Here is a 14,639-nt window from a genome sequence, read left to right as displayed (position 1 = left end):
TCTTGTTTCACTCCCTTAACCAGTATCTCTTTCACAAAAAAATGTTTGTTACAAAACACTGAGTAAAGACTTAAAGGAGGTTCCCCCGGCCCTTATGCTGAAAAGGCTATTTCCTAGGCCAGCCCTGCCTTTATTTAAACCTTTATATGTACTCCTTTTAGCAAACTGGAAAGTACAGAGGTAATTAAAGAAGAAAAAAAACCTGGGTGCCTGGGTGGCTCAGTCGGTTAAGTGTCTGGCTCAGGTTATGCTCTCATGGCTCATGAGTTCAAGCCCTGCATCAGGCTCTCTGCTGTCAGCACACAACCTGCTTGGGAGTCTCTATCTCCTCTCTCTTTGCCTCTCCTTTGCTTGCTTGCACACATGCTCTCCGTCTCTCTCTTTCAAAAATAAATAAACGTGAAGAAGGAGAAGAAAATAAACCTTCTCCAGAATTCCACCATACAGAGAAACCAGTGACACCAGCTTTGGGGCAACCTGACTTCCCTGTAGTGCAGACACAGGCTGTGTCAAACCTAAACAAGGGTCTCCTAGCGAAGCTTCACAGACCCCCAGTGAGAAGGCTCATCGTGTCTTTTGTATCCCAGGAGTATCCTGTGTAACATCTCCTAACACTCATAACCTGTATGGCAGGTTATATGGAAGGCCTACTCAGGTATTTGCTTCCCTTCCAGGATGACAGGGAGCTCCTTGAGGCAGTGACTATGTTCGCATTCACCTCCAAATTCCAGAGCTGAACAGAAGGTAGGGGTTCAGTTCAAAAATGCTGACAACGTCCAGGTTCCCAAATCCCAAAGGTTACATCAAGTCAAGATTTCAGTAATGGTTTGGGTCAGCTGCGCAGTGGTAAAGTAGGCTGTTCTTATTGCCAGGTTTAGCCAATTAGGCAATGCGACATTCTAGGCAAGAATGTTGCAACAAGAGAAACTGGAGCATCTCCCTAAAGCCCTCTTTCAGGTTGATCTTCCCATCACATAGTCATTTTGGAAAATCTACCGAACCAGACAGGGAGCCACGTAGTTTTCAGTCCTGGGCCTCTGGTGATCAGCTATTAAAATGACAAGGACTATGAGAAGCCTCACCAGAGGAGGGGCCAAGATGGCGGAACAGCATGAAGGTTTTTTTTGCGTCTCTCGTGGCTGAAATGTAGCCAGATTAACACTAACCCATCCTGCACACCTAGAAAACTGATTTGAGGATTAACACAACAACCTGCACAACCTGAACCACAGAACTCGGCAGGTACGCGGCGTGAAGAGGTGAACTGGGGGAGAGAGAAGCTGAGGAGGTCAGGGAGTTGTTTTTGCTTGTGGAGAGAGGACGGAGATGGGGAGAGAGTATGGGAAAAGCACCCCCACCACCACCAAAAGCAGCTGCCGACAAAGTGGAAAAGCGGAAACAGCCACAGGGACTGAACAAAAAAGGAAGAAAGGAGAAAGGAGAGGGTTTAAATTCCATTAAGACTCTATAAACAGGGGGAGCACAGAGTCTGCAACTCTGCAGCTCAATACCTAGTGGTGCTCTGGTGGGAAGGGCGAATCCCCAGTAGCAGAGTGGGGTCCAAGAGGTTCTCGGGCCACATGGGGAGAAGCAGTTCCCCTGCTGGGAGGACATCTGGTAGAGGCTGTGCGGCATCCCCACAGGCAAAGGTCCCAGCAGATTCCGGAGAACAACCACATTTACTAGTGCTGGAATAAGGACATTGAGGGTGAAGCCCGAAGCCAGATGTGTGTTGTGATTTTCCGTAAACCTTGAAACTCTGCTGCTGGTACAAAATCGCATGAACTTTTTCTGGGCTGGGCTGGTACCCGGCCACAGTCTCTGGGCACCATCAGCAGTGCGGTCTCATGAACATTCCTGGGGGTGAGCCGGCACCCGGCCATTGCTTGGTGAGACCCTCCTCCAGAAGGTGTGAGTGGGCCAAAGCTGAAGTCCCTCAGAAGTGAGGGGCTGGGAAAAAACCCTATTTGAGATAAAACTCAGGAGGCAGGTGCCGCCTGGCAGCTTGGTTACAGACAGTGTAGAAGTGGGGAGTGGATGGAAGCCAGAGAAAAAGCAAGGGTGCTCGATTGCCAGTCGTGGAGACCACAGAGTTCAAATACTAGAGACTGGGTAGCAGGGTGATGCCATTTTCACCCCTCCCGCATATGCACATACATGCCTACGAGTGCCATCCACAGCAATCCACCCCAGTAAGCTAAGCAGTGCCATCTATGGAGGACATAGCTGTTACACTAAGCCCTGCCCAACTGGGCCAACAGCACTCTTGACAAACACAAGTCTCTCTGCCTGCTTAGTTTACAGACTATAAAGTGCTTCATAGCTTGACTTCTATGAGAAACCAGATGTAATTTCAATCATACTCCATTCTGTTCGCTGGTCCTTTTATTCAATTTTTTTTTTCTTTTCTTATTCTTGAATACAGAAAGAGAAAAAAAATCTACTTTTATTTTCCATTTTTATTAAAAAGACTTTTCAATTTTTTCTACTAGTTTTTTTTACTCTTTTATAAATTCTTAAAATTCTATTTTACTTTCATCATTTCATTCTATTCTGTTTTATTGTATTCATTTTTTCAAATTTTCAAAGGTTTTCCTTTCTTTTCTTACCTTTCCCTTTTTTCTCTAATCTATCAAGCTTCTTTCAACAACCAGACCAAAACATACCTAGGATCTAGCATCCTTTATTTGATTTCTTTGTGTTGTTTTTAATTTTTAATTTTAATTTTTCTTACTTTATTAATTTCTTTTCTTCCTCAAAAATGACAAAACGAAGGAATTCACCCCAAAAGAAAGAACAGAAAGAAATGACAGCCAAGGACTTAATCACAGATACAAACAAGATGTCTGAATCAGAATTTAGAATCGTGATAATAAGAATACTAGCTGGGGTTGAAAATACATCAGAATCCTTTTATGCGGAGATAAAAGCAGTAAAAGCTAGGGAGGATGAAATAAAAAATGCTATAACTGAGCTGCTATCTCGAATGGATGCCACGGCAGCAAGAATGGATGCCATGGCAGCAAGAATGGATGAGGCAGAGCAAACTTATGGAGAATACTGAAGCAGAAAAAAAGAGGGAAACTAAGGCAAAAGAGCACAAAATAAAAATTAGAGAACTCAGTGACTCATTAAAAAGGAATAACATAAGAATGATAGGGGTCCCAGGGGATGAAGAGAGAAAAAAAGGGGTAGAAAATTTATGTGAACGAATCATAGCAGAAATCTTTCCTAACCTGGGGAAAGACACAGACATCGAAATCCAGGAAGCACAGAGGACTGCCATTACATTTAACAAAAACCGACCAGCAACAAGGCGTAACATAGTCAAATTCACAAAATACTCAGGCAAGGAAAGAATCATGAAAGCAGCAAGGTGAAAAAAGTCCTTAACCTACAAGGGAAGACAGATCAGGTTTGCAGCAGACCTATCCACAGAAACTTGGCAGACCAGAAGGGAGTGGCAGGATATATTCAATGTGCTGAATCGGAAAAATATGCAGCCAAGAATTCTTCATCCAGCAAGGCTGTCATTCAAAATAGAAGAGATAAAAAGTTTCCCAGACAAACAAAAATTAAAGTAGTTCGTGACCACTAAACCAGCCCTGCAAGAAATTTTAAGGGGGACTCTCTGAAGGGAGAAGAGATGAAAAAAAAAACAAACAAAAAAAACAAAACAAAAAAAAACAAAAACAGAAACAGAAACAAAAAGACCAAAAGCAACAAAGAACCAGAGAACACTACCAGAAATTCCAACTCTCCAATTTATTAGCAACATAATGGCAATAAATTCCTATCTTTCAGTACTCACTCTAAATGTCAATGGACTCAACGCTCCATTCAAAAGACATAGTGTAACAGAAGGGATAAGAAAACAAGATCCATCTATATGCTGTTTACAAGAGACCCATTTTAGACCTAAAGACACCCTCAGATTGAAAATAAGGGGATGGAGAACCATCTATCATGCTAATGGTCACCAAAAGAGAGCCGGAGTAGCAATATTTATATCAGATGATCTAGATTTTAAAATGGACTTAGGGGTGCCTGGGTGGCTCAGTCAGTTGGGCATCCAACTTCAGCTCAGGTCATGATCTCACAGTTCGTGGGTTCGAGCCCCACTTCGGGCTCTGTGCTAACAGCCCAGAGCGTGGGGTCTGCTTCATATTTTGTGTCTCCCTCTCTCTCTGCCCCTCCCTTGCTCTCTATCTCTCAAAAATAAATAAATGTCAAAAAAATTTTTATTTTAAATAAAGACTATAACAAGAGATGAAGAAGGGCATTATATCATAATTAATGGGTCTATCCATGAAGAAGACCTAACAATTGTAAACATTTATGCTCCAAATGTTGAGGAACCCAAATATATAAATCAATTAATCACAAACAAAAAGAAATTCATTGATAATAATACCATAATAGTAGAGAACTTCAATATCCCACTTACAACAATGGGCCGATCATCTAAACAGAAAATCAACATGGAAGCAATGGCTTTGAGTGACACATTGGACAGGATGGACTTAACATATATTCAGAACATTTTATCCTAAAGCAGAATACACATTCTTCTTCAGTGCCCATGGAACATTCTCCAGAACAGATCACATTATGGGACACATATCAGCCCTCAACAAGTACAAAAAGACTGAGATCATACTGTGCATATTTTCAGGCCACAATGCTATGAAACTCGCAATCAACCACAAGAGAAAATTTGGAAAGATAACAAATACTTGGGGACTAAAGAACATCCTACTAAAGAATGCATGGGGTGCTCACTTCAGCGGCACGTATACTAAAATTGGAATGAAACAGAGAACATTAGCATGGCCCCTGCACAAGGATGACACACAAATTCATGAAGTGTCCCATATTAAAAAAAAAAAAAAAAAAAAAAAAAAAGAATGGGCTAACCAAGAAATTAAAGACAAAATTAAAAAGTACATGAGGGCAATGAAAATGATAACACCACAGCCCAAAACTTCTGGCATGCAGCAGAGGCAGTCATAAAAGTATATAGCAATGTAGGCCTTCTTAAAGAAGGGAGAAAGGCCTCAGATACACAACCTAACCTCACACCTCAAAGAGCTGGAAAAACAACAGCAAATAAAACCCCAAACCAGCAGAAGACAGGATAACAATGATTAGAGCAGAAATCAATGTGATCGAAACAAAAACACAAAAACAAAAACAAACAGACAAATAAAACAGCAGAACAACAATGAAACCAGCTGGTTCTTTGAAAGAATTAACAAAATTGATAAACCCCTAGACAGTTTGATCAAAAACAAAAAAGAAAGGACCCAAATAAATAAAATCAAGAATGAAAGAGGAGAGATCACAATCAACACTGCAGAAATAAAAACAATAAGAGAATATTATGAACAATTACACACCAATAAAATGGGCAATCTGGAAGAAATGGACACATTCCTAGAAAAATATAAACTACCAAAACCGAAACAGGAAGAAATAGAAAATCTGAACAGACCCATAACCAGTAAAGAAATCAAAACTCTCCCCAAAAAACAAGAGTCTAGGGCTGGATGGCTTTCCAGGGGAATTCTACCAAACATTTAAAGAAGTGTTCACACCTATTCTCTTGAAGCTGTTCCAAAAAATAGAAATGGAAGGAAAACTTAAAAACTCTTTCTATGAAGCCAGCATTACCTTGATTCCAAAACCGACAAAGACTACACTAAAAAGGAGAACTATAGATCAATTTCCCTGATGAACATGGATACAAAAATCTTCCACAAGATACTAGCCAACCAGATCCACGAATAATTCTTCTTCCACAAAGAATTATTCACCACAACCAAGTGGGATTTATAGCTGGGATCCAGGGCTGGTTCAATATCCACAAAACAATCAATGTGATGCATCACATCAATAAAACAAAGGACAAGAACCACATGATCCTCTCAATAGATGCAGAGAAAGCATGTGAGAAAGTACAGCACCCTTTCTTGATAAAAACTCTCAAGAAAGTAGGGATAGAAGGATCACACCTCAAGATCATAAAAGCCATATATGAAAGACCCACTGCTAATATCATCCTCAATGGGAAAAAACTGAGAGCTTTCCCCTTAAGGTCAGGAACAAGACAGGGATGTCCACTCTCACCACTGTTATTCAACATAGTATTGGAAGTCTTAGCCTCAGCAGTCAGACAACACAAAGGAATAAAAGGCATCCAAATCGGCCAGGAGGAGGTCAAAATTTCACTCTTTGCAGATGGCATGATACTCTATATGGAAAACCCAAAAGATTCCACCAAAAAAACTGCTAGAACTGATCCATGAATTCTGCAAAGTGGCAGGATATAAAACCAAAGCACAGGATCGGTTGTATTCCTATGCACCAATAATGAAGCAATGGAAAGAGAAATCAAGGAATCAATCCCATTTACAATTGCACCAAAAACTTTAAAATACCTAGGAATAAACATAACCAAAGAAGTGAAAAACCTATACACTGAAAACTATAGAAAGCTTATGAGAGAAATTGAAGAAGACACACAGACAAAAAATGGACAAATATTCCATGCTCCTGGATAGGAAGAACAAATATTGCTAAAATGTTAATACTACCCAAAGCAATCTACATAGTCAATGCAGTACCTATCAAAATAACACCAGCATTCTTTACATAGCTAGAACAAACAATCCTAAAATTTGTATGGAACCAGAAAAGACCTCGAATAGCCAAAGCAATCTTCAAAAAGAAAACCGAAGCTGGAGGCATCACAATCCCGGACCTCACGATGTATTACAAAGCTGTAATCGTCAAGACAGTATGGTACTGGCACAAAAACAGACACTCAGATCAATGGAACAGAATAGAGAACCCACCAATGTATGACCAACTAATCGTTGACAAAGCAGATAAGAATATCCAATGGAATAAAGACAGTCTCTTCAGCAAGTGGTGCTGGAAAACTGGACAGTGACATGCAGAAGAATAAACCTGGACCATTTTCTTACACCATACACAAAAATAAACTCAAAATGGATGAAAGACCTAAACGTAAGACAGGAAGCCATCAAAATCCTCGAGGAGAAAGCAGGCAAAAACCTCTTTGACCTCGGCCACAGCAACTTCTTACTCAACACGTCTCTGGAGGCAAGGGAAACAAAAGCAAAAATGAACTATGGGACCTCATCAAAATAAAAAGCTTCTGCACAGCGAAGGAAACAATCAGCAAAACTAAAAGGCAACCGACAGAGTGGGAGAAGATATTTGCTAACGACATATCAGATAAAGGGTTAGTATCCAAAATCTATAGAGAACTTATCAAACTCAACACCCAAAAAACAAATAATCCAGTGACAAAATGGACAAAAGACATGAACAGATATTTCTCCAAGAAGACATCCAGATGGTGAACAGACGCACGAAAAAATGCTCAACATCACTCACCATCAAGGAAATACAAATCAAAACCACAATGAGATACCACCTCACACCTGTCAGAATGGATAAAATTAACAACTCAGGCAACAACAGATGTTGGTGAGGATGCGGAGAAAGAGGATCTCTTTTGCACTGCTGATGGGAATGCAAACTGGTGTAGCCACTCTGGAAAACAGTATGAAGTTTCCTCGAAAAATTAAAAATAGAACTACCCTACAACCCAGCAATTGCACTAGGAGGTATTTATACAAGGGATATAGGTATGTTGTTTCAAAGGGGCACATGCACCCCAATGTTTACAGCAGCACTGACAACAAAGTATGGAACGAGTCCAAATGTCCATCAACAGAGGAATGGCTAAGGAAGATGTGGTATGTATATACGATCGAGTATTACTTGACAATGACAAATAATGAAATCTTGCCATTTGCAACTACATGGATGGAACTAGAGAGTATTATGCTAAGCGAAATTAGTCAGAGAAAAGATAATCATACAACTTCACTCATACGAGCACTTTAAGATACAAAACAGATAAACCTAAAGGAAGGGAAGCAAAAATAATATAAAAACAGGGAGGGGGACAAAACATAAAAGACTTAAATATAGAGAACAAACAGAGGGTTGCTGGGTGGGTTGTGGGAGGGGGGATAGTCTAAATGGGAAGGGGCATTAAGGAATCTACTCCTGAATCACTGTTGCACCATATGCTAACTAACTTAAATATAAATTAAACAATAAATAAATTAAAAAAAAATAAAAACCTTACCAGACAGAGCCCCAATTATGAGATTTGATGGTACCAATCTCATTACCTACAATGGGAAAGCAAAGAACACAGGCTCTTACACCTGAGCTATTGGGACTGGCCTATATGTTTTTCTTTAGCTTAAATTTTCTTTCCTAGTCTTTAAAATTTTTTTTTAATGTTTTTTAATTTTTGAGAGAGAGAGAGAGACAGATGGTGAGCGGGGGAGGGTCAGAGAGAGAGGGAGACACAGAATCCAAAGAAGGCTCCAGGCTCTGAGCTGTCAGCACAGAGCACGATGAGGGGCTTGAACCCACGAACCATAAGATCATGACTTGAGCCAAAGTCAGACGCTTAACTGACTGAGCCACCCAGGCACCCCTAAAATTTTCTTTTAAGATTTTATTTTTAAGTAGCCTCTACATCCAACATGGCGCTTGAACTCATGACCCTGAGATCAAGAGTCCCATGCTCTACCAATTGAGCCTGCCAGGAGTCCCAGACAAAGCCTCTTTAGACCAAAATAACCACAATACCGAGATCACACCTAAGGAGATGAACACTAAATCCTTCATATCAAATATTTGGTCATGCTCTCATTTTCCAAACTGTTGCATAGTTGTTTTTGCATGGCTGGTTGGTTTGCTTGGGAGCTACGAGCCCATTTTGCTTTCCCGGTGGTTATAAGAGTTAGAGGTGGTCCAGAAGACCCAGTTTATGGGCACGGTGATGGTCTTAACTAGAAGAAACCATGGGGCAGTCACTGCAGCCAGAGTCAAGCACTAAGCCTCACAGTGTTCAGCACACATACACACAATACAACTTTTTCCCTGAAGTGCAAGACGTCTGTTAAAATCCTTCTCTATACCAGTGTTGAAATATTTTGAGAACACACACACACACACACACACACACACACACACACACACACTACCCTGGTTTTGATTCTGCACATACCATCACCCATGTGGTGGCATTCCTCACTCAGATTACTGGCCTAACCCGGTAGTTGAAGGAAATGAGCGAACAGTATGAATCTTGGTGAGGGTGAGGCTCAGTGACTGCAACATGCACAGATCACAAGTTACAATGACTCAGACTCTTTTCTCTCCCCGGAGCCAGAACAACTTTTGGGCTAAGCACCTCATTTCATTACATCCTCTAACAAGGAAAGGCCATAAGGGAGCACATGTCCAGACCATGAGGAAGCAGCAGCAGAAGTTGGTTTTAGCACGAGACACTGCAGCCCCAGAGGCTGTGAGACAAGACAAGACAGAAGCAAAACATTTGAGGGGGGATATCCCACACCTTGATAAACCTCAAGGCCTAGACAAAAAGGAAGGTGTCAAAGTGCCTTATATAAATGGAGACATATGATTATTTATGATCAAGCACCGCCTGAGTGGTCTGAAGGCTGAAGACACAGGCCTGGCAATAACAACAGGAAGAATAATCATCACTCTCAGAGTAACGAGCACATGTGCCCGGAGCTATGATTCCCTGGCATTCAGCCACTGCCCCTGTCAAGAGAAAACAGCAGGTTTAGGCGAACCCTGCTTAGCCCAGGGGTGGCTTTTCCCCATGCAAGGAAAAAAAGAAGCTTCCTGTTGGGTTCCTTGGAACAACAAGGGCAGCCTCAGCGCCCAGCTCGCCAGGAAGTGTGGCCGGCAGGCTGCCCAGCTCAGGCTGTGGCCCAGCTGGTGAGGTGAATGCTCAGGAAGATCTTCTGGAAACCGGACAGTGCCTGGAACTCTTGCTTGAAATCCACGGCACTGAGACCCACCTGAGGTGGGGTTTGCCAGAAAGGCTGCCGATGGACTCCTCTGCTTACAAGTTTCCCCCACATCCTGAGCTGCGATGTTTTAAACCCTTGACCTCACAGCACCACCTGGCCCTTTATCAGGAAAACTGGAAACAGAGAGAATCAGAAACCACCGTGACATAGGCAAGAATGGACACAACTTTGAAATCTGTTTTGGATTATCACACTGGAGCCAGGATTCCAGCCTGGTAGATAGGATGCCCGAGCACACAAAACCCCGGCTTTTTCCTGAGAGCAGCCGTTTTGTCCTCCGTGTGGAGTAAGAATTTAGAGGTATCCCGATTCCAGGAAGACATGTTCATAGACCACCAGGACATCACGACTGTCAATGCGATGGCAGCCCATAGCCTTGCCCCCACAGAAGCAGCGGTCTCCTCAGAAGGGCCCAGGGATGCCACTCAAGGGGGAAGCCATTGAGCTCAAAGGGGCCTTTCTCCCTCTTCTCTTAGCTTTCTGTGACTGAGAGGATTTCCTCTCATCAGAGGGAACTTGGGGAATTCTGACCAGGGCAGGATTTAAAACAAGTCTCCTTACACGTACAAGCCCCTCTGCCAAAAGAAAGCTGGGGCCTCTGCCTGTGAACTTGGGAGTTGAAGGGGGAATTGAGGAATGACTCCAGGCTGCCTGGGCCTTTGCTGGTGAAATGGGTCAGGTCTTCGAGGCGGGTGAGGTGGGCTTCAGGATGGGACTCTGGTCCCTTGGCCCCACTTCAGTAAAAGCATTTATACTCTGTTTTGGATACCAGGTCTTACATTTTGTGGGAAGAAAGGATCTGGGCTCCCCTTGACTAGTGGAGCTGACCAGAAGGCCACTTCTTGGAATCTCATTCCTGAGACCAATGAAGGTCGGGTCTTCTCAGGGAAGAAGAGGAAACTCAGTTCTCTTCACCAGGATTTTGACAACGGGGGCTCCCGGCCAGGCCTTTCTCCCTGCTGTTTGGAACAGCGGAGAGGCAAAGATGAGGAGGACCAGGCAGCCTCGCCTCACACCCTCGCGGCTCACCTGAGGGACACGGACAAGATTCTCTCCATCTCAATTCTCCGCTTCAGCACTTCCTTCACCAGGCCTTTGTCCGGGCCCTGTTTCACTTTCTCTCGTCCGATTAAGTATAAGCACTTTGGAGTAAGAAGCAAGTCTCGCTTTACACCCTGTAAGGAGAGGTGCTTTAAGAAGGTGGGCGGACATGTCAAAATGGCCACTTTCCCCACAATGGGCAGCGGTCAGTGTGTACCTTGAACCTTCTGTCATACTTGGTCACTGTGTCTGCAAAGTCGATCTTCTCCCTCTTGCCCACAAACTGCTGGAGCTCCGGGTGTTCCTCCATCCCGATGTAATCCCCGATGAAGTTCCTGTTAATACTGTTTCTCCTTCTCTCCTTCTTGTTCAACAGGAGGTCTGAGGCTGCAGTTCCCCAAAGGCCAGAGAAGAGGGAAGGGCCAGGGCCCCAGAAAGAGGAGGAATATCGTGTGGAAATACACAGAGAAACTCAAAATGAATGCAAGATTTTAACATGTGACATTATAGGCAAAGGAAAGCGAACTTGTAACTTGGAGCTCAAAATCATTCTGGAGCTTTGTTAAATGCATGAAACAAAATGACTAGAATACCTTCTTCTCTCATTTGGACGTATTTCTTCCGGGCCACAAATTTCCTCCATGATTTCTGTATCACTCGAGCATATCCATCATACTTTCTCTCTCTCATTTCTTCTAGAAGAAATAGCTGTGAATGTACACAGGGAAGATGTGAGCCAATTCATAAGACCTCAGCATCACTTTTTTGGGGGGTCACCCAGTTTAGTCAAGGACATAACATGGGGAGCAGTTTCTCTGACTCATGAACAAAAGTGAAAAAATGATTACTAGGGCATATTGTTTGTAATTACAATAATGTCTTTAAATATTTTTTTTTGAGTTTATTTATTTTGAGGGGGTGGAGGGGCAGAGAGGGAGAGAGAGAGAGAAAGAGAGAGAAAGAGAGAGAGAGGGGGGGAGAGAGAGAGAGAGGGAGAGAGAGAGGGAGGGAGAGAGAGAGGGAGAGGGAGAGAGAGAGGGAGGGAGAGAGAGAGGGAGAGGGAGAGGGAGAGAGAGAGGGAGGGAGAGGGAGGGAGGGAGGGAGAGGGAGGGAGAGAGAGAGAGAGAGAGAGAGAGAGAGAGAAGGAGAGGGAGAGGGAGAGGGAGAGGGAGAGGGAGAGGGAGGGATAGAGAGAGAGGGAGGGAGGGAGGGGGGGGGAGAGAGAGAGAGAGAGAGAGAGAGAGAGAGAGAGAGAGAGAGAATGAATCCCAAGCAGGCTCCATGCTGTTAGCCCAGAACCTGATTCAGGGCTGGAACCCATGAACCATGACCTGAGCCGAAATCAAGAGGTGGAGGCTTAACCCAGGTGGCCCTGTAATCACTATAACATCTTTATCTCTCTCTGTTTTCTTCATTTAACCAAACACATAACAGAAAACAGCTATATCTGGTTGTTAGTCGGGCCTTGACAATGTATGCTCTGCCTTGCTCATAATCATAATCTCTGCGAATCAAATGGGTGGTTCCACGTTCATCCCCTAGTTTTCTGCCTTGATCCAAAGGGGATGCTAGATGCTAGATGAAATGAACTGGAGGAAGCCACCGTTTAGTGCCGCACGCAGCCTCTTCACAGAGTTTCCAGCTCTTGCAGGAGCAGACCTTGTGCTGCTGTGGAAGAGGGCTGCCTGATTTTCAGGTCCACGAAAGTGTAGACTTTTGGCTGCATAGATTCTCCAAGGAGTCATTGGGCCAGAGGGTTATAACCAGCGCAACTGGAGCTGGACATAAGATGTATAGTCGGGACATGACTTCACCTAGTGGAACTGGGACTGTTCTGTGTAAGGACCCAGGTCTTGAGACTCAGGCCCCTTTAACAATCCTGACTGCTGCACCCTACTCAAAGAAGCTCTGGAATAACGAAGATAATAGCAAATAGCTGTAATGTACCGAGAGCCCACTATGGGTCAGGTATCATTCTAGACTGACATTCTAGAATACATTATTTCATTCAACTCAGCAGCAACCACACAGGCCACACAGGTCCATCATCTCCATTGCACACAGGAGAAAACTGGAACTAAGACTGGGTGGGAATGGAAAGTGACCCAAGGTCTTTCGGGCCTTGCCAGGCTCTTCCTCACTTTGGCATATAAGTCTGTCTCTGTAAATCTGCATGCGGTCAACTCATGAGATGGTGGGGAACTTTCTCGCTCACCTTGGCAGTGGTTTTCATGACTCTCTAGGAAACAAAAGAAAATGTACCAATGAAAACAAGTAAAGCTGATGAAAAGTCACTGCGAAAATGTTCCAGAAGTAAATAGGAGAATTTGAAGGCAGCCAGGCTCGATTTGGTGCCTCTGTTTATCTGGATCTATCCTCAGGAGCCACATCCGTCCCTTCCTGTCACTAAACTTCTGCTTCTCACAGCCCTAGCTGTGCAAAAACAACATCTCAAACTCAGAAGGGAAGGAGCCGCTTCATTCCGCAGCTGTCACTGCCACGTACAACAGGGACGGGGAGCATATTTCTGAAAACAAGAGGAATACGTGGTTTAACATTTGGACAGAATGTTTAAAATCTGAGCCCTGTGGTTGTCTCTTTGAAGAATATTCGTTGGTCTTTCTTATCTTGGTGTGTCGGGTTTCTGAGTAAGCCTTGTTTTCTTTCGTTCCCAGAACTATTTTGGGAGTGTCACAGAGAATGCACTTGTGACTCAGAAAGGAGGAGGCAACCAATTCCCAACCTCCTATAGATGATATCAAACATTAGCTGGGTTTTAGGTTTTTTCCAAAAGCCATGGAGGTTAGCAATCAGGGAGCTTCAAGAAAAAAAGGAAGAGAGGGAGAGAGAGAGAGAGCTCCCCCCACCGCAAACCCCCAAATCATGTACACATGTACCAAGTAAATGGAAACCAAACCCTTTGGTGTCTGATGGGGGTTCTTTAGGCAAATGGCTTATTTCGTACATTCAGCACATCTACGCTAAGCGTCAAGGCAAAATCACAAGGCAGATTCTTAAAAACCAGCTTTTGTAGAAGTATTCGCAACGTCCGGACTAGACGTGGATGGCTGAGTGATGGGGGAGGGGAGAGAGTAGTGAAGGTGCGTGTGCGGTGTGTGCCAGTGTGTAAAAAGATGGGGAAAAGGAGAACCGAGTGACGGCAATAAAGCATTCAGGAGGAAGACAAGGAAAAGAAAACCCAAAATAAACCTTGATTTTGCAAGTAAAACTCCACAGCTCAACTAAATCAGAAAAAAAAAAAAAAGGTACAAAAAATGTTGAAGCTGTCCTTATTATACGTGGAAATTTAGCAAGACAAAAAAGTAAAAGCGGGTACAAAGCAACAGAGGAGTTCTGCATTGTACTGATAAATCACTCCATCCCATTTTAGAAAGAACAGGAACTGCTCTGTGGGTTGCTTAATGGTGTATGACACAACATTTTCATTTTATATTTGGAAATGACATTGCTGTGAAACTACAAATAACTCAAAAGTGGAAAACGCTACCACAAACTTTTCATAAACGGGTTCTATTGATGTGTGCCACTGATTTATTTAATAATTTTTATGGCTCTTAAAGCCATTCAGTCCCAGCCATTAACCATTTCTGAGTCTCCGTCTGATCCTCTGAGGCA

The 14,639-nt window shown here is 43.3% G+C and overlaps 1 protein-coding gene and 1 non-coding gene across 2 annotated transcripts in view; one reads left to right on the top strand and one right to left on the bottom strand.

Annotated features, from left to right (window-relative positions):
- Positions 1-14,639, bottom strand: part of MYO1E (myosin IE) — a 213,178-nt gene that overhangs the window by 31,265 nt on the left and 167,274 nt on the right. Inside the window, exons 20-22 of the mRNA XM_011282905.4 lie at positions 11,597-11,711; positions 11,221-11,390; positions 10,992-11,137 (exon numbers count right to left, since the gene is read on the bottom strand). Of these exons, the coding sequence (XP_011281207.2) occupies positions 10,992-11,137; positions 11,221-11,390; positions 11,597-11,711 (431 nt within the window). The remainder of the gene's footprint in view (positions 1-10,991; positions 11,138-11,220; positions 11,391-11,596; positions 11,712-14,639) is intronic.
- On the top strand, positions 4,775-4,881 carry LOC111561040. Its single transcript, XR_002743410.1, has one exon. It is a non-coding gene; the product is annotated as a U6 spliceosomal RNA (small nuclear RNA).

The sequence above is a fragment of the Felis catus genome, chromosome B3 (genome assembly GCF_018350175.1).
Source record: "Felis catus isolate Fca126 chromosome B3, F.catus_Fca126_mat1.0, whole genome shotgun sequence".
Classification (NCBI taxonomy): Eukaryota; Metazoa; Chordata; class Mammalia; order Carnivora; family Felidae; genus Felis; species Felis catus.
Note: the sequence above shows the minus strand (reverse complement) of the source record. Positions and strands in the feature narration are given on the sequence as shown.